The 21,782-nt window shown below is 38.3% G+C and overlaps 1 protein-coding gene across 1 annotated transcript; it reads right to left on the bottom strand.

Moving 5' to 3' along the window:
- Positions 1-20,494: 20,494 nt before the first annotated feature.
- Positions 20,495-21,471, bottom strand: LOC145062578 (glycine-rich RNA-binding protein GRP1A-like). The gene is made up of 2 exons (XM_079010161.1): positions 21,310-21,471; positions 20,495-21,031 (listed from the first exon to the last, which is right to left on the bottom strand). Exons 1-2 carry the CDS (start codon positions 21,421-21,423, stop codon positions 20,654-20,656), a joined length of 492 nt encoding a protein of 163 aa, XP_078866287.1. The 5' UTR covers positions 21,424-21,471; the 3' UTR covers positions 20,495-20,653.
- Positions 21,472-21,782: the final 311 nt, after the last annotated feature.

Below are 21,782 nucleotides of genomic sequence, written 5' to 3'. Positions count from 1 at the left end.
CCTCATTACACCAAATATTATAAAAAATCTCATTTTTGTTCGCAACTTTACTACACATAATAAATTTTCAGTTGATTTTGATCCTTAAGGTTTTACCATTCTTGATTATCAGACTTGTCGTCCTCTCATCCGTTGTGATATGTCTCTTATTGGTCTGGTAAGAGGTTAAATCTGATTTGCTAAAATTCAGACTGTTTGATAATACTGTTAGAAGCTTTTAACTCACTTTTGGATCCTTTGATATACCTTTTATCCGGTCAGATTCATGATTGTGTCTGACCTGATCAGACTTTGAGGCATGGTTGTGTCTACCCGATCAGACTTTGAGTCAATCAGATCTTACTCAATCGATAACTATCATACAACCCCTAAGCCTAAATTATAAGATCAAAAAGCATGAATTGATATTTATTGATCAAGTAATTCAAATGAGAGGAAACAACATTTTTTTTCCAATTATATTGGAATTTATAAGAAAAATGATAAATAATGCAATGTTTCTGGTATTTATGGAATCAAATAAAGAAGAAAAAGAGAAAAAAAAGAACGAAATGCGAAAAAATATGAATTCTTATAAGGGTTTTCTAAACAACTTTTATTTTATTTTCCATCATTGTTTGTTTTGTATGTTTTTATTTGCTGTTGTAGGATTTTTTAACTATTTTATTTGCATGTTTTATATGTTTTTATGCCTTATTTTAATTTTTTGGATTGCTAAATCTATTATTTTGTGAAATTTGGAAAACAGTTATAATAAATTTTTGTAATCCTTTTGCACCAAATAAGTGTAGGTCAACAATCACATAGCTTACAAAGAAGATATTTACGAACAATATATTAGGTTTCAAGAGCAACAATACTACACCCAAATCTGACATGTCGTATGTATATAAATTAGGTCGAGATTACTCTAATTCAAGTCGCAAAAATCACCCGCAACATAAATGGAAGAATTTTAACCTAAAATCTCATCGCATCAAATAAATTTATGTTGTGATTTTCCTTCTGTAAATTGTTCTAGGTACGTAAGGAGAAGCTCTGATCGAATATTAATAGAATTTTCATCATCAAGAAATTGCTTAAACGATGAGCAATTGATTTTAACACTTGTATCCTAAGGGAGTTCATTCCATTTACTCCATCTTTAATTTTATTTTATATATAACGAAGACGTTGTATCATTAAATGTGGGGTAGAGGATCGATTGTAAGATAATACATAACTGAAATATCGATTGAATATAAGGAATAATAATGCATAATGAAGATATATGAAAAAAGAAGATATTGCTTAAAAGAAAGAATGTAATGAAAATAGTGCTTAAGGTGTGTTTAGCTGTAACGTCCCAAATTATAGAGTAAAATTTTCAATTTTTTTAACCAAACAAAGTATTCCATTCATCCACAAGTGTAATCATTCCAAAAGTTTAATAACAAAATCAGAGTAATAAATTCATAGGCCGAACATCTCAAAACATAAGTGTCAATGTGGTGTGATAATGTCGGGTACTTCCCCTTGCTACCATAAGTATCTAAAACATTTAAACTTAAAATTGTAAGCACAAATCTTATTGAGTTCCCCAAAATGCCAAATACTCATACAAGATAACAACCTAGCCTAGCTCAACAGTTATGTTTCAGTTAAGTGAGCCCAACCCAATAAGTGTATAAACAAGTCTAGCCCAACGAGCCCAACCCAACAAGCATATAACAAACATACAAGAGTCACAAAGACAACTACCATAACACGATACCTAGTGTCCTACAGTATATTGAGAAGACTCACATGAATTAAAAGTTGGATATCAATACTCTAAGTCATAAAGAAAAATCTACAAGAATCACCTATAAGAATTAGAAGTCACACCTCAGTCTACCACCTAAAACCTTCAAGTTTGACCAAAAGTCAACGGTCAACCGTACCAACCACTACGTCACGACATTCCCTTGGTCGTGTCATGCTGACTAAAGACAAAACAGATGTGTGACATTTCGTCCATCGTGTCGTAGTTGGCCCTTGACCGCGTCGCGGTTCGTCTGGCAGATCAACTCCCTCATTAAGCTTGTAATCAGTTAATTCCAAGCCTTAAACTTTCCCAAAGGCTTTAATACATCTATAAACGTCCATAAAAGTCAAAACTTTAAGACATGCATAACCTATGTGTAGCATCTGAATCCTTGAGGTACTTAATATATAGAATTCTTGCATTTTGGGAGGAGGTCTCACGACGTGAGCCATGGTGGTCATAACGTGAGTGACCATTGACCATTTGACCCACAATCCTGAAACTAATGACGTGAGCAAGTCCTTATGACCTAAAACCCTAATTTATGAGTATTTAATGGAATGGGAGAGCTAGGGTTGCCCATCCTCATCCTCTCTCAGTCTCTAGCCTCCTAAAAACCCTAGATTCGACCTCCTTGAGACCTTTAGCCATTTTTGGTGACCTTGAAGAGCTTATTTGGTGGTTTTTAGGCCATTAAAGTGGAAGAGGACTCTTGTGGTGCTTCATTTTGGCAATCTAGCTTCCACCTCTTAGTCTTGTAGAGCTTTTGGACCTCTGTAAGTCATAAAGCTCTTACCTTTTTGCCTCTTGCATTCTAGATCTAGGTTTTGAGAGCTTTCTTTACATGGTTAGGTTTTATTGCATGCATGGGATCCATAAAGTTGGCAACTTTATGGATCATTGAGACATATTCTATATATAAGGCTATGGATTTGAGTTTTGGTGTTGGTTTTAGACTCCAAGCATGAGTCTTGATCTTATTACCTTTCTTTTGACCTAGTTCGCATCAAAGTCATGCATTGGACATGCATGACTGAAAAGCTACGATTTTTATGGTCCTTAGGGTTGATGAAGGTCCTATGGAAGGTCCCAAAGAATGTCTTAAAGCTACGATTTTTATGGTCAGAACAGATCTCACGACGTGAGAAATGGGAATCTCACAATGTAAGACATGAGGTTGTCTCGATCTGTGGAATCTGGTTGGATGAGTTGTGACTGGGTCGACTCGCTAACTGGGGTCGGGTCGAGTCCATTCTCACGATGTGACCAGAGAACAGGTCACGATGTGAGGGTGAGTTGATGGGAATGTTGAACATTGACCTTAGCTGATGACTTTTGATCAGAGTTTACTTTTGGTCAGCTCTTGGTTTTGAACGGTAGACTAAAGGTTTGCCTTGTGTGATTATCTCGGTGTGGTGTAGCATCGGTGTAGCTGACCGTGAGAGAAGCAGTAGCTGATTATCGATCGAGAGGTGAGTTTCCTTCGCTCTATCTATGGGTCGAAGGTACCAATGCCAACCCACCAGATTATGTTTGTAGGATGATGATTCTCAATTACCTGTTATGTATGTTTATGCTTGATGTCTTTGTGACTCTTACTGTTATGATTATATGCTAGTTGTAGGGGTGAAATAGACCTGATACTGGTTGAAAGAGACCGAAGGGGTTAAAATATACTCAGTACCGGTTAAAAGAGACCAAAGGGGTTAAAATAGGCCTAGTACCAGTTGAAAGGGAGAGAAGGGGTTAAAATATGCCCAATACCAGTTGAAAGAGACCGAAGGGGCTGGAATAGACCCAATTATGCTTTGACTGTTATATATATATATATATATATATATATATATATATATATATATATATATATATGGTATGGGGTATTTTGAGGGAGCTCAATAAGCTTTGTGCTTATAGTTTTTAGTTTATGTTTTAGGTACTTCCAGCTCAAAACGGAAGGGCCCGACTTGATCGCACCACATCCGCCCATGTTTTCTGCATTATGTGATTTTGGGATTTGTACTCTAATATTATTCATTATTTCCTTTGTACAAACAAGGGTTTACCTTTTCTTTTGATAATGAAATTGGTGGAATAAATGCTTTCTTTAATAATGTTCTTTATTTTGAAGCATTACCTTGTGATGGTGTGTATGAAGCTGTATTTGTTGTAGATAATCTAGGAAATAATGTGTTGTGTATTGATTCTTCTAGTAATAATAACTTGGATAAAGCATCGTTATGACATTGTCGTCTTGGACATGTGAGGAAGAAACGCATAGGCGAACTCCAAAAGGATGGAGTCTTGGAGTCATTTGACCTAAAGTCAGATGATAGTTGTGAGTCATGCTTACTTGGAAAAATAACAAAGTCACCCTTCACTAGTTCTTGTGCTAGGGGTGAAGGTTTGTTGGATCTAGTGCACACAGATGTGTGTGGACCCTTCAAATCTGCCACAAGGGATGCTAATCGTTATTATTTTACTTTTACTGATGATTATAGTAGATATGGATATGTATATTTAATCAAGCATAAGTCAGAGACTTTTGAAAGGTTTAAAGAGTTTAAACAGGAAGTCGATAATCAATTGGGCAGGAACATTAAGATGCTTCGATCCGATTGTGGTGGTGAGTATCTTAGTACAGAGTTCCTCGACTATCTTAAGGAATGTGGGATTATCTCACAATTGACACACCACAGCTTAATGGTGTGGGTGAGAGGCGTAATCGAACCTTGTTGGATATGGTTCGTTCCATGATGAGTCGAACTTCACTACCAATCTCATTTTGGGGGTATGCCTTAGAGACTGTCGCCCATATCCTTAATCTGGTCCCTACAAAGAAAGTTGTCAAAACTCCTCATGAGATGTGGAGCGGTAAAGTTCCCAAACTAGACCACATCAAGATTTGGGGTTGCGAGGCTTTCGTGAGACACGAGACTCATGATAAGCTCTAACCTCGAAGTGAGAGGTGTATTTTCATCGGCTACCCGCAGAAATCCTTTGGTTACCTCTTCTACAAACCTAGTGGCAATGTGGTCTTTGTAGCAAAGAGGGGTGTCTTGAGAGAGAGAGAGAGAGATAGAGAGTTAATAAGCCAAGGAAACAGTGGGAGGCTGGTGGTTGTCGAGGCCAACACAAATAATAACCCTAAATATTACACACTAAAATAGTGTATAGTGGTAAAGGGATCGAATCCACGGAGATTGGTTCAATTTATAACTCTATGAAAAATCTCTTTGTAAAAATACTTGTAAAATAACAACAGAAATAAAATGGGGGGTTTTGGTGTTTTGAAATACTTGAAACAAACTAGAATTAACTATGATTTAAATAGACAATTTCAACAAAAATAATGGTTTGATGTAAAATCAATATGGGAAAGATGGTTGACTTAAAGTTTCCTCACTTTGACTTTTGATGAACATATCATTAGAATCCAATGGTGCAATAATTTGATTTAAATCCTTAATTTGGCTATAGTAATCCAAGGAGCTTGAGATTACCTATACTTTTCTTAATTGTTGAAATGGCTAGAGAAGCTCATAACAATTTCCTTAGTTAAAGTCACTAATTCCAAATAGCATGTAATTAGTGAAAGTCAACTAGCATTAAGAACCAAAAAGTCACCAAATCCAAGAGGGGTCAAATGCTTTCACCACCATGTTGGAGGAAATGTTTTTAAGATTGTGTGAAGCAAAAACAACACAAAAATCATTTGTTGCTTGCTAATTTGAGGATCCTTTACTTAATCAAGAAATTATCCAACTAATCACCACAAACACATTTAAACTCATGAATAAAAACATACTAGTAGTGATAATATGATAAAACACAATACATTTCCATAAAGATTTAAGAACAAGTTCATGGATTCTTCAACATTCAACAAAAGTTCAAAGGATTCAACAAAAAGTCAACCAAGATTAGTTTAGCCAAGCATGGCTAAACTCAAAGAAACAAAGTTAGTTGAGATTGTACCAAACATTTTACAATAATCAAGAGGTGAAATCAAGATGTTCTTGAGGTGTTCTTGGCCTTCAAAAGCACTTCAAACTCCAGAGAGAACAAGTCAAACTCGGACCTTCAAGATCAGGCTAAAGAGGCACACCCACCTTCCCAATATAGAGCTCTTAGCAAAATCCCAAAATTGCCCTTGTCAGGAATCCACGCGGGTCGCGGGGAATCTTACGCGGGCCGCGGGCTCTGACGGGTATTTTGGGCTTCTTCAAGTCTTGGGCCCCCACAACTAATCCATTGGCCCAGTTCGAGTCCAATCAACTCCTAGCCCATTTTTCTTCAATATTTCTTCAATTAAAGCCCAATTTGTCCATCCACATCACTCTAAACTTCCGCAAACTCCCAAATATTGATCTTGCACACTCAAGAATTCTCCCGCGTCTTTCAAATTTAAAACTCAATTCTTCCAAGCCTTCAAGCAATTGACAAGTCTACCCCATGAGTCACCTTCATAGCCATCAAGCACGAAATCCCCAATTCCTTTCAAGCCCAATCACCTCCCAAGAGTGCCGCCCCGCTAGTTTCCAAGAAAATCTACAATAATACTCAAGAAACTAGAAAGTACCCCGAAATGGTCATAAAAATAACAAAAGGTAAAATATGCATGGAATTTAACTAAAATGCGAATGAAATGTACTAAAATAAACTATAAAAAGAAGTAAATAAAATGAAGCTATCAGAGGCAAATTGACCTTGAAGAAATTCAAGAGTCAAGTGGTGAAGGAACTTCAAACCCTAGCACTCAACCTGAGGAGGAAACTCTTGTTGGGCCAATTGACAAGTCTGTACCTCTGAGGCGTTCCACAAGGGTTAGGAATGCACCTGAGCTCTACTATGATTTCCATATTACTGCGGAAGGTGAGACACTTATCAGTGATGAGACATTGGTAATTCTGGATGAACCTAACAGCTACGTGGAAGCAATAGTAGGCTCGGGTCTGCTAAATGGAAAGAGGCAATGGACAGCGAGATACAGTCCATGTATGACAATCAAGTTTGGAACTTGGTTGATAATGTACCAGGACGTAATACAATTGGGTGCAAGTGGATCTTCAAGAAGAAGACCGACATGGATGGTAAAGTACACACATTTAAGGCGTGACTGGTTGCAAAGGGCTTTTCTCAAACTTCGGGAGATGATTATGATAGGACCTTTTCACCAGTAGTGAAGATTAAGTCCATTAGGGTTCTGTTAGCCATTGCTGCATTTTATGATTATGAAATATGGCAAATGGATGTCAAAACCACCTTCATTAATGGAAGTTTGGCTGAAGATGTTTACATGTGTCAGCCAAAGGGTTTTGTCAGTACAGAGTACCCTAATAGAGTGCGTAAGCTCGAGAAATCCATTTATGGATTGAAACAGGCACCTCGCAGATGGAATCTTTGTTTCGATGAGAAAGTCAAAGAGTTTGGCTTTTTGAGGAGTGAAGATGAATCTTGTTTCTATGTCAAGGCTAGTGGGATTATAGTTAGCTTTTTGGTACTTTATGTGGATGACATAGTACTCATAGGAAATGACATCCCAACCTTGCAAGAAGTGAATTCCTGGCTTGGGAAGTGTTTCTCTATGAAAGACCTAGGAGAAGCTGATTATATTCTAGGGATAAGGATTTTGAGAGACCGGAGTAAAAGACTAATTGGACTTAGTCAGAGTACCTACTTGGATAAGGTGCTAAAGAGGTTCAGCATGCAGGACTCCAAGAAAGGAGAGTTACCCATCCAGAGTAATGCCAGAATGAGTAAAACTCAGAGCCCGAGTACTGAGGCTGAGATAGTAGAAATGAGTCGATTACCTTATGCTTCTGCAATAGGCTCAATCATGTATGCTATGACATGCACTCATCCTGATGTGGCCTTTACCTTGAGCATGGTCAGCAGGTATCAGGGGAACTTTGGCAAGGCTCACTGGACTGCGGTAAAGAACATCCTCAAGTACCTGCGGAGGACTAAGGACTGGGTCCTTACCCTCGGTGGGAGTGAGGACTTGAGAGTTGTAGGTTATAGTGATGCTAGCTTTCAGACTAATAGGGATAATTTCCGCTCTCAGTCAGGCTGGGTCTTTACCTTAAACGGAGGAGCAATCACTTGGAAGAGTTCCAAGCAGGAGAGAGTGGCTGATTCAACTTGTGAATTAGAGTATATAGCAGCAAGCGAGGCAGCAAAGGAGGCGATATGGCTGAAGAACTTCATTGGAGACCTTGGATTTTTACCAACTATAAAGGAGCCAATGGAAATTTTCTGTGATAGTGAAAGTGCAATTGCCTTAGCCAAGGAACCAAGGGATCACGGGAGATCTAGACACATCGACATAAAATACCATTTCATCATACATCAAATAGAAGAAGGACTCCTCGTGGCAAAGAGGGTATCATTGGATGAGAACCCAGTAGATCCCCTCACGAAGGGACTGAGTTGGGTTAAGCATCTCCAACATGCTCAGAGCATAGGGCTGAAGGATGATATTAGTTTTAGTAGTTAGATAATTTTGAAATTTGTAAAGTGTAATTCACATTTGATGATGAATAAAAGTTGTGTTTATTTATGAGTAAAGTGTTGCTATCTTTTGTCAATCGTTTACTATATTTCTTTTACATGTTTTGACTTCCAGAATAATTATGTTTGGTATACCATATTATTTGAATTCTCCACAGTCGGTCATATGTTGGAAGTATGTATGAATCAAGACTGTCATGAGTTGGTTGCAGAGGTCTAAGTTGCTGGACATGGATACAACACTCATAAGTGCTCATAAGTTCTGAGTATTGGATTCAAACCACGCTCACTGGTATCACTTCATGGAATTTATCTCGAGTGATTGTGAGATGGTAATATCATATAAGTCTTCAAACCTAGAGATATGACTTATTGCCTATGAGTTGGTTATGCATTGATCATACGAAACCGCATTGGTAACTCGATGTTATAAAACGTACTTTTGTGTGTGATTCAACAAGTAGTAGAATAAGCATATGAGTCAAAGTTTATCTGTTCCTTCTTGGATTAGAAGCGATATCTGGGCCCCTCGATGATTTTGTTTTGACCTATGTATCGGGCCCAGTCAGAACTAAGTTGATGTGTTCAATTAAGTTCTTTGTCAAACAAATCGGAAATCGGGAAACAAACTGTTGGACAATAAGTAAGACATTGTTCCATGTATTTGTCTGGCTGATATCTAGAACAGAGGATTATATGATCACTTATCTTAAATGGCGTATCATCATATTCTCAGTTCCGAGAGACCTTGAAAGAGCTACGATTGTTGATCGGTTCATGAAGTCATACTTGCAGTTATAGTTATTAGACTTATCCAAGTGGGAGACTGTTGTATAAGGTATCTAAGTCCATAACTATATTTGGTATGTACTTGACCCGACCCGACATGGTCTATTTCGGTTGCATGGCATCATGCATTTGGATAGACTAAATGAGAGAAATAACACTTGTGGTTTATTAATATATTATAAGTTCTAATATATTAATAGTATTATTTAATTAGTATTGATCAAGAATTAATTTGGAATTAATTAAGTGATCAAAAGATGACTAATTAAATATATGGGTTGATTATTTAAATCATCCATAACTTGTATAGTGGGCTAAAAGGCTCCATGGATTATCATGTTGGGTTAAACCCATAAGATGCTCCATGGATGCTCCATCGGAGTTCCAAACCCATGGGTCATGGAAATGAAGAGTCATGTCACATTAGGGTTTACATGGTGTAACCCTAGATGTGACACACTATATAAAGAACATGATACTCACCAAAATCGACTACACTAAGAATAAGAGAGGGCAAGCCTATTTTTACAAGTGTTATACATTCTCTTAAGTTATTCCAAAGCATTTGGTGTTGTGTGAAGCATTAGAGGCATCACACTTGGGGTGCTAGGCTCTCAAGGGTTTCAAGGAATCAAATCAACTACAAGGTATGTAATTCTAGCCAACTTTTATATTAAAAGTTCCCCATGTATGCTAGATAGGATTATGAACCTTGGAAATCATATTTTGCATGTATTTTAGACAAACATAGATCCAAGGGCCTACCATACAACATAACCATATCATATCAAATAAACAACATGCATATAGAGTCTACAGAATGACTGGATTGCCCTCACCGGGCCTACGGCCTATCTGGCCCACTCTTAGGACCTTCAGCATGCGTAGTCTGCCACCTAGGCCTTCGGTCTGTCTGGACAGTTCTTTGAGCCTTCGGCCTGACTGATGTGCCCTACCGGGCCTGCAGTCTATCCGATCCGCCCTAGGTATGTTGGCCAACAGCACAAATTAGTTCCGCCTCAACCCATCCCCAAACACAATCAACACATAGATAACAATGCTAGCATATACAACAATCAAACCGATTTAACAGATCACTAATCATAGCATCATCCTATATACTGTGACATCCCCATTTTTCACGGCCAAAAAAGACCGATTTTGTTTATGCTTCATAAAAATCAGAGTACCTCTTTTAATAAAAATGTTGCGGAATTTGTTCCCAGTAAAACATGATAAATACGTTATCAAAGCATTTCCGAAGAAAGTATTTTTATTCATTTTAAAACATTTGGGATGTCATCGTCAATATAGAAACATAAGCATAAATAGAACTTACATTCAGTATCACTAGTGATCTATATCTCCTTAATCTCTCTGTGTAATGTGACTTCATAACAACACCTATGATATAAATAAACTGAGTGGGTCAGGTTGGGAAACCTGGTGAGTACATAGGGTTTTCAACCCACAATAATATAATTATTATGTTTAATCATCAAACAGTTAACCCAATTACCCATCCTCATTATCTTCTTTACTCTTAAGGGTCTACCCTAAGAATCAACTACTCCTCGTTCATTCATTCCTAAGGATCATCCTAAGGAATCAGCGCGAAATCCATCGTTGTCAGGGTTTACTCAACGGGCACTAAATCCATAGCTGCCACGGTTTGCTCAACGGGCACTAAATCCATAGCTGCCAGGGCTATTTCGTTTATCGACAGTATCCACTCACAATACATGTCAATGGGTTTTTAGAGTACACTGGTGAACATATCGTTCACAACACCTATAGGTTGCAAGCCTGCTAGTGTTCCACTGGACTGTCTAGAATAGTATGTGGTTGTCATCCATACTCTGCAGAATGACGGGACCATCGTTTGGGAAAAGGATTCTCACATCGTTCACCTCTCACCCTCACCTCGTGGTCTATAACACCTCTCAACTCATCGTCCAACTCATATTCCATCTATTATATCTACCCATGTTTTATCCCAGCATTTTCGTAGGTATAAAATACATATACATTTTAAATCGTTTAAAACGTGTATAAAATCGTTCATCTAGCATAGACAACAAGTATTGAGATAATATGAACACATAGCACGTAATTTATATAAAATACTTCATATCTATGTGTAAGATGAAAGTAACTATGCACTCACCTGATAAGGTGATGACTCGGTACTCGGACAACACTTCCTTACTGTTAAAACAATTTCCCTCGGACAAAACCTAGTATCATTACCACTAGAGTTTAGTCTAATGTTAACCGCGACTAATTAATAGTCTAGATATTATTACTATTATATAAGCGTTAAGAAACACTCTTATATAACTCATAATAATAGCCCAAATACCCATTATAAGTTCCAAAAAATGTTACTATATTAAAACATAAGCTATACTAAATATAAGGTAGGCATAGCTCACTTACAGCGGGTTTTTCTCAAAACCGGGCACCGCTGGAGCAGCGTTCCCGAGCCGAAAGGCTCTTCTTCTCAGAGCCGTTGGGCGCTCCGGGGCTTCCACCTCGTGCTAGGGAGGTTCCCTAGGCTTTTCGAGGGGGGGGGGGTTCCCGGGGTTCCGGGGGTGGAGAGAAGTTCTAGAAAGAGAGAGAGAAGTGAGGGGAGGTGTGAGGAATGAATGGAGGCCTCAACACTTATTTATAGGGGCTGGAGGAAGGTTCACGTCGTGAATTTTTAATATTCACGTCGTGAGCTAGGCTGGCTACAGCCAGGCGCAGCCTGGTGTTGACATGTGGCATCGCACACAAGGTGGAAATCAGCTGATTTTCAAAAATTCATAGCTTTCGCATACAAACTCTGGTTTCGACGTTCTTTATATCCACACGTAGGTAAAAACAAGATATACAACTTTCATTTTGACTCCATCGGCTAATTCTTGATTGATCTAAAATTTAACAGTAGGAGGAGTTTAGACTGCTAAATGATCGCGAAGAATTCGTAACTCCTTCATACAGACTCCGTTTTCGTATGTATCTTTACCATTGTGTTCCTATTAATGAGATATTCAACTCTCATTTAGGTTGCGTAAGCCAAAAACCGCTCAAACTAAAATTTGAGTTTCGGGTCGTGCACTGCTAAGCCGAATCTTAGAAAAATCATAACTTCCTCATACGAAGTTAGATTTGGGAATTCTTTTTATGGAGGTTCTCGGTTTAACATATACTACAACTTTGGTTTAGATCACTTAGGCTAAAAAGTCTTCCATCGTAAATTCACTATTTACGTCTCCCGGTGCCGTGTCGGTTTTGCCGTAAAACTTCGACGAGCCATAACTTCTTCGTTATAACTCGGATTTCGGCGTTCTTTATATGTACGGAACCCTTGAGAAATATTATACAACTTGGTTAAGATTATTTATTCTAAATAATATTTTGTAGAAAAGTCATTTTCGACCCCTATTATCTCCAAATTGACTAGCCCGGATCTACGGGCGTTACAATTATCTCCCCCTTAGGATGATTACGTCCCGGAATCATCAAAGAAACAGGGCTCACATGATGACTCCATATGTTAACTCTTCATTCTAAGTAATAACCGTAACTTTGATGTTTCTTCGAACGAGTATCTAACTCTAAGACTTCCTGACTGCAGGCGGTGCTTGATCTTGCACTTGCTCCCTATCTCACGTTAGACTCCAAATTATGACCTTCAATTCACAATCTTGATCCTCACTGGATACGAACTTAACATAAGTTCTTTTATTACTATCATGGACCGATGTGTTATATTCTAGTGACCTCTCATCGTATGTTGCAACGCTCAGACTCAGGTCTCTTAGAGTCAAAATTCCAGAACAGAATATATCTTCCTTCATGTTCTAATGTGATACAATCACATTTCAATATGTAGCATTTCTAGCTACAAGCTTCTTACTTTAACGGCGATTTGCGATACTCCTATTGGTTGCTTCGATTATCTTTTATTTCAATCTTCCGGCTTAATTCAGATGCTACATCAAACTTGGTTCTCTGAACCACGTAGCATATTCATCTCAGTTGGACTCGATTTGATATGACCACTACGGTCGGAATAACAATCATCTTCTTAGTCATTACCAAAACGATGGTAACGACATACTTGAATAAAACGGACTCAATTATTGGCTTCTTGGTAACCTTGTGACTTTCCCTAATCCAAGCGTGAGTCTTGTGTTTCCGGTAGTATATGCATTTACTACCTTTCACACCTACTCCTAATCGTCCCAAGTATTGTCTCGCAGTTTTCCAAGTCACCATGCAAGAAAATCACATAACAGTTTAACACTCCAGATAACAAAACGAAGACTTTATTATTTCTTGAAACTATTACATAGGTGTTCAAGTTCACCCTAGACTATGCCTCTAATAGGCTAGATCATATGATACTATGGCTACTGCATAACTTGATCTTCGGATATGAAGTCCTCATCCTTGATTCCTCGCATGGTTTTCTACTTCGTCGAGGATCATGTGAAATGCCCTTGGCCTCGGTGGCGTTTCTGGTCTTGCTGCTTTATTTTTCCTCGGACAGTCCCTAGAAATATGCCCTTCTTTGTTACATTCATAACACACCTTCTTGTTGGATGCACACTTGCTGGCGTAATGCCCTGTCTTTCCATATTTGTAGCAAGTCACCTCCTCGCCACATTTCCCGAAATGCTTCTATTTACACTTCTCGCACCACTTGGTTTCACCTCCTCCTCCTTCTTCAGTCTTTGAGAATTTCCTTTCTTTATTGGATTTTTAAAGATCCTTCATGCTTACTTTTCTCGCCAACTTTAGCTCTCTCCATACCCTTTTCCCTAATCTTGGTCTCAACATTCCTGGCTGCCCAGATGACGGCTTTCAAAGTGGTAGTTTGCTTAACCATTGGACCGAACTCCGCTGGTAATCCGAGGGCAAACTTGTTAACCTTGGAGAGTTCAGTTGGGACTAGGTAAGGAACAAACTTCATTTTCTCCGTAAAACTTGCAGCATATTCGATGACACTCATCCTTCCCTTCTTTAGATTCTGGAACTCATTGTTGATCTCCAAAAGATCCTGCTCAGAGCAATACTGCATATTTAACTGCACCAGAAAATCTTCCCACGACATCTTGTTCGCTTCTCCTTTGGGCATTGAATCAGCTAGTAGCTTCCACCAGCTTAGTACTCCAGATTTCAACAGAGGAACCGCGAGAGCGGTCTTTTTCCTGTTGCTACACTCGTAACTCTCAAACATCGTCTCCATCTCGGAGATCCAGTTCATGACCTCCACCGGCGTCGGGCTTCCAGATAGACTCGGTGGTTTGGATGCCATGAAATCCTTGTATTTGCATCCACGTCCGTCATTTCCTCCATCTGGATGGTTTCGCCTAACTATCGGTGGGTTGGCTTGACCAACAGTCCCACTGTAGTTTCCTCCTTCTGACTGCCCATCATTCATCTTGGGATGTTCAATTGGTACCGTAAGTTCTTCTCGGTTCTGTTGAAGTAAACGCCTTGTTTCCTCCATTTGGCGATCCAACATCATCTGGATCATCGCTTGCACTCCATCCATCGTGATTGGCTCAGGTGCGGTTACTACAACAGGTATTTGTTCAGCCACTGGGGGCCGTTGATTCCTATCTCCATTGGTGTTCCCGAATCCACTTCGGGTTCTAGCCATTTTGATCTATACCCCAGATCAGATGTTCGGTGCGAAATGACGAGAATTAAGATAGGAAAGATTTTATTTACGATTGACGTGTAAATCTCCTTATTACTCTGAAAAATTACATGCCAGTTCTAATACCATAATTAAACGTTTAGAAATCTGAACACATAAAATTTCTAGACCCGGTCGGCAACAGACCATAGATCCGATCAAACAATAGCATATAGCATCACAAATCATTTAGCACATAAAAACATTTTGGGCGTCCTCCCTAATTGAGCTAGTGCTTGTGTCTATTCAGGTGTATTACCTAAATCCATTAGACACACTCCTCACAATAATTGCTTTTCATTCTAAGTTTAAGTCTAGAAATAAATCCATATTCCTAGTTCGCTTAAACTAATGCTCTGATACCAACTGTGACATCCCCATTTTTCACGGCCATAAAAGACCGATTTTGTTTATGCTTTATAAAAATCAGAGTACCTCTTTTAATAAAAATGTTGCGGAATTTGTTCCCAGTAAAACATGATAAATACGTTATCAAAGCATTTCCGAAGAAAGTATTTTTATTCATTTTAAAACATTTGGGATGTCATCGTCAATATAGAAACATAAGCATAAACAGAACTTACATTCAGTATCACTAGTGATCTATATCTCCTTAATCAGTGTAATGTGACTTCATAACAACACCTGTGATATAAATAAACTGAGTGGGTCAGGTTGGGAAACCTGGTGAGTACATAGGGTTTTCAACCCACAATAATATAATTATTATGTTTAATCATCAAACAGTTAACCCAATTACCCATCCCCATTATCTTCTTTACTCTTAAGGGTCTACCCTAAGAATCAACTACTCCTCGTTCTTTTATTCCTAAGGATCATCCTAAGGAATCGACATGAAATCCATCGTTGCCAGGGTTTACTCAACGGGCACTAAATCCATAGTTGCCACGGTTTGCTCAACGGGCACTAAATCCATAACTGCCAGGGCTATTTCGTTTATCGACAGTATCCACTCGCAATACATGTCAATGGGTTTTTAGAGTACACCGGTGAACACATCGTTCACAACACCTACAGGTTGCGAGCCTGCTAGTGTTCCACTGGACTGTCTAGAATAGTCTGTGGCTGTCATCCATACTCTACTGAATGACGGGGCCATCGTTTGGGAAAAGGATTCTCACATCGTTCACCTCCCACCCTCACCTCATGGTCTATAACACCTCTCAACTCATCGTCCAACTCATATTCCATCTATTATATCTACCCATGTTTTATCCCAACATTTTCGTAGGTATAAAATACATATACCGTTTAAATCGTTTAAAACGTGTATAAAATCGTTCATCTAGCATAGACAGCAAGTATTTAGATAATATGCACACATAGCACGTAATTTATATAAAATACTTCATATCTATGTGTAAGATGAAAGTAACTATGCACTCACCTGATAAGGTGATGACTCGGTACTCGGACAACACTTCCTTACTGTTAAAACAATTTCCCTCGGACAAAACCTAGTATCATTACCACTAGAGTTTAGTCTAACGTTAACCGCGACTAATTAATAGTCTAGATATTATTACTATTATATAAGCGTTAAGAAACACTCTTATATAACTCATAATAATAGCCCAAATACTGATTATAAGTTCCTAATAACGTTACTATATTAAAACATAAGCTATACTAAAGATAGGGTAGGCATAGCTCACTTACAGCGGGTTTTTCTCAAAACCGGGCACCGCTGGAGCAGCGTTCCCGAGCTGAAAGGCTCTTCTCCTTGGATCCATTGGGTGCTCCGGGGCTTCCGCCTCGTGCTAGGGAGGTTCCCTAGGCTTTTTTTTTGGGGGGGGGGGGGTGTTTCGGGGGGTTCCGGTGCTAGAGAGAAGTTCTAGAGAGAGAGAGAGAAGTGAGGGGAGGTGTGAGGAATGAATGGAGGCCTCAACACTTATTTATAGGGGCTGGAGGAAGGTTCACGTTGTGAATTTTTAATATTCACTTTGTGAGCCAGGCTGGCTACAGCCAGGCGCAGCCTGGTGCTGACACGTGGCATCGCACACAGGGTGGAAATCAGCCGATTTTCAAAAATTCATAACTTTCGCATACGAACTCTGGTTTCGACGTTCTTTATATCCACACGTAGGTAAAAACAAGATCTACAACTTTCATTTAGACTCCATCGGATAATTCTCGACCGGTCTCAAATTTAATAGTAGGAGGAGTTTAGACTGCTAAATGACCGCGAAGAATTCGTAACTCCTTCATACGGACTCCGTTTTCGTATGTATTTTTACCGTTGTGTTCCTATTAATGAGATCTTCAGCTCTCATTTAGGTTGCGTAAGCCAAAAACTGCTCGAACTAAAATTCGAGTTTCGGGCCGTGCACTGCTAAGTCGAATCTTAGAAAAATCATAACTTCCTCATACGAAGTTAGATTTGGGCGTTCTTTTTATGGATGTTCTCGGTTTAACATATACTACAACTTTGGTTTAGATCACTAAGGCTAAAAAGTCCTCGATCGTAAATTCACTATTTACGTCTCCCGATGTTGTGCCGGTTTTACCGTAAAACTTCGACGTGCCATAACTTCTTCGTTATTACTCGGATTTCGGCGTTCTTTATATGTACGGAACCCTTGAGACATATTATACAACTTGGTTAAGATTATTTATTCTAAATAATCTTTTATCGAGAAGTCATTTTCGACCCCTATTATCTCCAAATTAACTAACCCGGATCTACGGGCGTTACATATACCAAGATACCGACCTAACATGTCACTAACATAGCATCATCCTATATACCAGGATACTGACCTAACAGGACACTAAGCATATCATCATGCAATAAACCTGGATACAAATCCGAAAATGGTCGGCATTGGTGCCTTCGACCCTGTTATTATAGTGAGGACAATTCACCTCACAAAGTAGATCAAAACTGAAATATCAAACTCCTGAAACACAGCTCCAAACACCAACAACCACCAATGATCCACTTCCATAAATACCCAAATTACCAAAGTGCCCTCAGAAGTCAAACTCGTCAACCCTTGGTCAAAGTCAAAGTCAACGGTCAATGTCAACAGTCCATGTTGACCCAACTCGTCGAGTTCCTTTCAAATTCAGGAAAACCCGCTAAAAACGAGTCAACTCATCGAGTCCATGCAATGTCCAAAATATTGGGGAAAACCCTAATCACTCGTCGAGTCACTTCATTAACTTGTCGAGTTCATGCATAATCTAGAAAACGGGAGAACCTGTCGAGTTCTTCAGCCAAATTGCATTCAACCCATTCCAGCCGAGTCCAAAGCTTCAAATTCTAGATCTAGCTTCCTAGAGTAGAGTTACCACGTAAAGTTGCCAACTTTACGTGCATGTAAGGTCTTAAGAGGCTTAAAACACCAAAACCAAGTCTAAGATGGGGTTTAAGTCATGGAGAAGAGCCAAAGCTTGCTTAAGTCAGGAACTTTATGCTCAAGGGGGTCTACAAGAGTCCAGATATGAAGCCATATCCTTGTGACAAGCTCCGGCCTGAGAATGACCCCCATTTTGCATCAAATGCCCATAAACTTGTATGAGAAGAGATCTAAGGAATGAAAAGTCACGGTAAAGACTTTTTACCTCCAAATAAGTGCCAACACGATGTAGATGTTGGATCTACAAGCTTCTTCCCGTTCCAAGCCTCCAAATCTTCAAGCCTCCTTCAAGAAATGCACCAAACACACTCTTTTAGCCTTACACACTCTTTAATAGGGTTTAGTTCGCTTAAGGTTTGCTCTTTGGGCGTGAAAGTGGCAAGCGTGGCTGGGGGGAAGGAATTATGGTCCTTTAAATAGGTTGCAAACCCTAAAAATTAGGGTTTTCATAATCAGCTCCAACTCGTCGAGTAGGTCCTAAAATTCACGCGGGTTGGCTACTCTCTACACGACGAGTTGAGGTCTCCAACTCGACGAGTAGGCTTCCTTAATTGCATGAAAATCCCTAAAATCTCATTCCTGGAAATCGGGATGTTACACAATTCCTTTGTGGTCAGCTGGAGAAATTGAAAAACATGTTGAAGTTAGAAATTCAAAGCAAGTTCATGTTATATACTTACTTCAAAGAATAAGCCAGAACCAATTCCAATGACGAAGCATATTGTTTACGAAATTCCAAGTTCCATCTCCTCTACAATTGAAGGAAAATTATCGGAATCAGTCCTACCTTTAGCACTTCATGTGAGAGAAGATGTTCCTCGGGCAAGCAATCCAATATACTCCAGAAAAAAAAAAGTAACTATGGTTTGTTACAAGATGATAATTATCTTGTACATATTTTTTTTCTAATAGATTACAAAGGTCTATTCGGTATGTAAATAATAGGTAACTGCAGTTGACAACCATCTTTGAGTGGTTTTTTTGGCGTATAGGTCATTAAGATCTGTGTATATACACCTCAATTTTCTATATAAAATATCAATCTACTTCTCTTTTATTATGAAGTTTTCAAACTTAAATTACAACTTTATAATCATACATACTTTTCTTATTAATTTGTCTATGTATATGAGAATTACCAATCTTATAAGCCAACTTTCTTATACTATTAAGAAAAATATGTACATTAAAAATGTAATTAACTTTCTGATTACTCTTTTACAGGATTGGATTTTTTTTAATAAAATTATATTATTTACATTTTTTTATAACAGAATTGTCGTTGGATATGTATGTATGGTAATTCTATTATTACATTTATATAGTTTACATTTTTTTTGTAGATACAAAAACTGTATTATTTGTCAAAGTTAAACCAATACGAAACATAAATGAAACAGTCGCTAAACATTGATCATCTTACAAATAGAACATAAAAAAAAATATAGAAGGACGAAATTAAAGACAATCAAATCATTTAAAATAAGAACTATAGAAGAATATGGTAGTTATGTTAAACACTAAATTAATATAATTGTGCAGGAATCAATATGATAAAAGTGAGAAAAATAAAAATAAGATAGAGAGAACAAGGATAGTCGTTCATAAAGATTTAAATAGACCAAAAAGAGAAAACATAAAATTCCCAAACTGCCATTTATTAAGAAATTTTTTTGAAATTACAATGTTCCAAAATAATAAAAGAACAATAGGATGTTTTAATAAACAAATAAGAAAGTATGTTGTCACTTTTACATTTAACTTATGTTGATTGTGTAGGATCTACATTAGTGATAACAAAATACATAGGGAATGCCATCATACACTAGGCGAATCAACATCTGACAATACATATGCTAGTGTTTACCACTTTTGTGGGTTATCAAAATATAAATGAATCAAGATTACAACTTTTGATATATAAACATACAACTCTTACTTAAGCAAATATTATTTTTGAAAAGCAATTCCAAATACCCCGGTTAAGAAAATAACGTGTTTTTCATTTTTTTTCACTACTTATACTTTCTAACATAATCATTTGCACAATAAAGATATCAATCAATGTCATTAAAAAACATATTTTTACCTAACATCATGTAAAACTGTAAAAGTAGCTTGTTGTATATACTTCCTAAAGTTTCTTATTTTTGTGCTAAGATAATTGCTAGCATATCAAAAAATAGATCTGTGTGCTATTAGTTATCTATGTGCTAATAGACAACCTAAATTGTAATATAAACCTACAATGTTTGTTCCACGATCTATTCGATAACATGAGCTGATAAAAGAAGAAATTTCGTTAAAAATATCACAACACAACGCTTTGAATTAATCAAAGAAATGAGATAATTAAACTCATATTCATCCATGATTACAATTATCAAACACAACCAACTCAGCGATCAAAAACAAGACTACTAACATCAACCACATAACAAACACTTCAACACACACACGATAATACACCATTAATCAAACTCCAAATTCTTAATTCCTCCAGTTACCTTCCGGAGCACCGCCTCCCCTCGAGTATCCACCGCCACCACCGCTGCCACCGCCGTACCCACGGTCACGACCACCTCCATAACCACCACCACCACCTCCATATCCACCGCCACCACCTCCATATCCACCGCCGCCACCTTCACGTCTTCCGTATCCACCGCCTCCTCCACCGTACCCACCGCCACCTTCACGTCTTCCACCGCCGCCGCTTCCACGAGACTGCGCCTCGTTCACTGTGATGTTACGACCGTCGAGGCTCTGTCCGTTCATCCCCTCAATCGCGTCTCTCATCGCTTGCTCATCCTTGAAAGTTACGAATCCGAATCCTCTAGATCTGCCAGTCTCCCGATCGTTGATAATCTATTCAAACCAAAAACAGAATTAAAAAAACCCAATTAGATCCGATTCGAGTATTAACTATCTAACATAACATCAAAAAACCCAAAATCGATCGATCTTCGTCCCTTAGAAAACGAGAAACGTACCGTTTCAGGTAATAAAAGTAACAGATTACAGAAGAGAGTAGTTAACAAAACGAGATCAGAGAATCAATCAAAGTAACACAAAGAACACAGATGCGTGGCCGAATCGAGCCGGATTCAGATCTCGGATCTCAACCCACGACACACGAAACGGACCTTCGATTCCAAAATCTCTCCATATTGAGAGAAAGCTTCTTCTAAGGATTGGTCGGTAGTCGCCCATGCCAGACCACCGACGAAACACCGGAACTCCACATCCGCAGACGCCATTAATGACTGATTTTGAATACGAGGTGGGGAAAGGATAAAACCCTAGGAGAAACGCCTAGATTTTATAGCTGAAGAAGCTCCTCATACTTCACTCTTGACTATGGTTAGTTGACGTCATTAGATAAGGTATGTGGCTAACCATGGTTAGGTTTCAGATTAGATATTTATATTTTGATACTCTCGTCAACAAAAAGTAGCTTTCTTCAACTTTATTGTGATTTCAAAATCGGTAATTGAGTATTCTATCTATAAAAGAAAAGAAAAGAAAATTTATGATATTTTATTTGGATGAACCTCAAACTATGTGGGGACGGGCTTATCTTCTTTACCTCTCACCTCTATTATTGTTTTGGTAGGTT

The sequence above is a fragment of the Lactuca serriola genome, chromosome 7 (assembly GCF_051521515.1).
Source record: "Lactuca serriola cultivar US96UC23 chromosome 7, Lser_US96UC23_V15, whole genome shotgun sequence".
Classification (NCBI taxonomy): domain Eukaryota; kingdom Viridiplantae; phylum Streptophyta; class Magnoliopsida; order Asterales; family Asteraceae; genus Lactuca; species Lactuca serriola.
This window is presented reverse-complemented; position numbering and strand designations above follow the sequence as displayed.

Coding starts and splice junctions, on each gene's coding strand:
- LOC145062578 (XM_079010161.1), bottom strand. CDS start 21,423: ATGGCGTCTGCGGATGTGGAGTTCCGGTGTTTCGTCGGTGGTCTGGCA. Junction 21,032..21,309: donor GAGAGATTTTGGAATCGAAG/GTCCGTTTCGTG, acceptor TGGTTTGAATAG/ATTATCAACGATCGGGAGAC.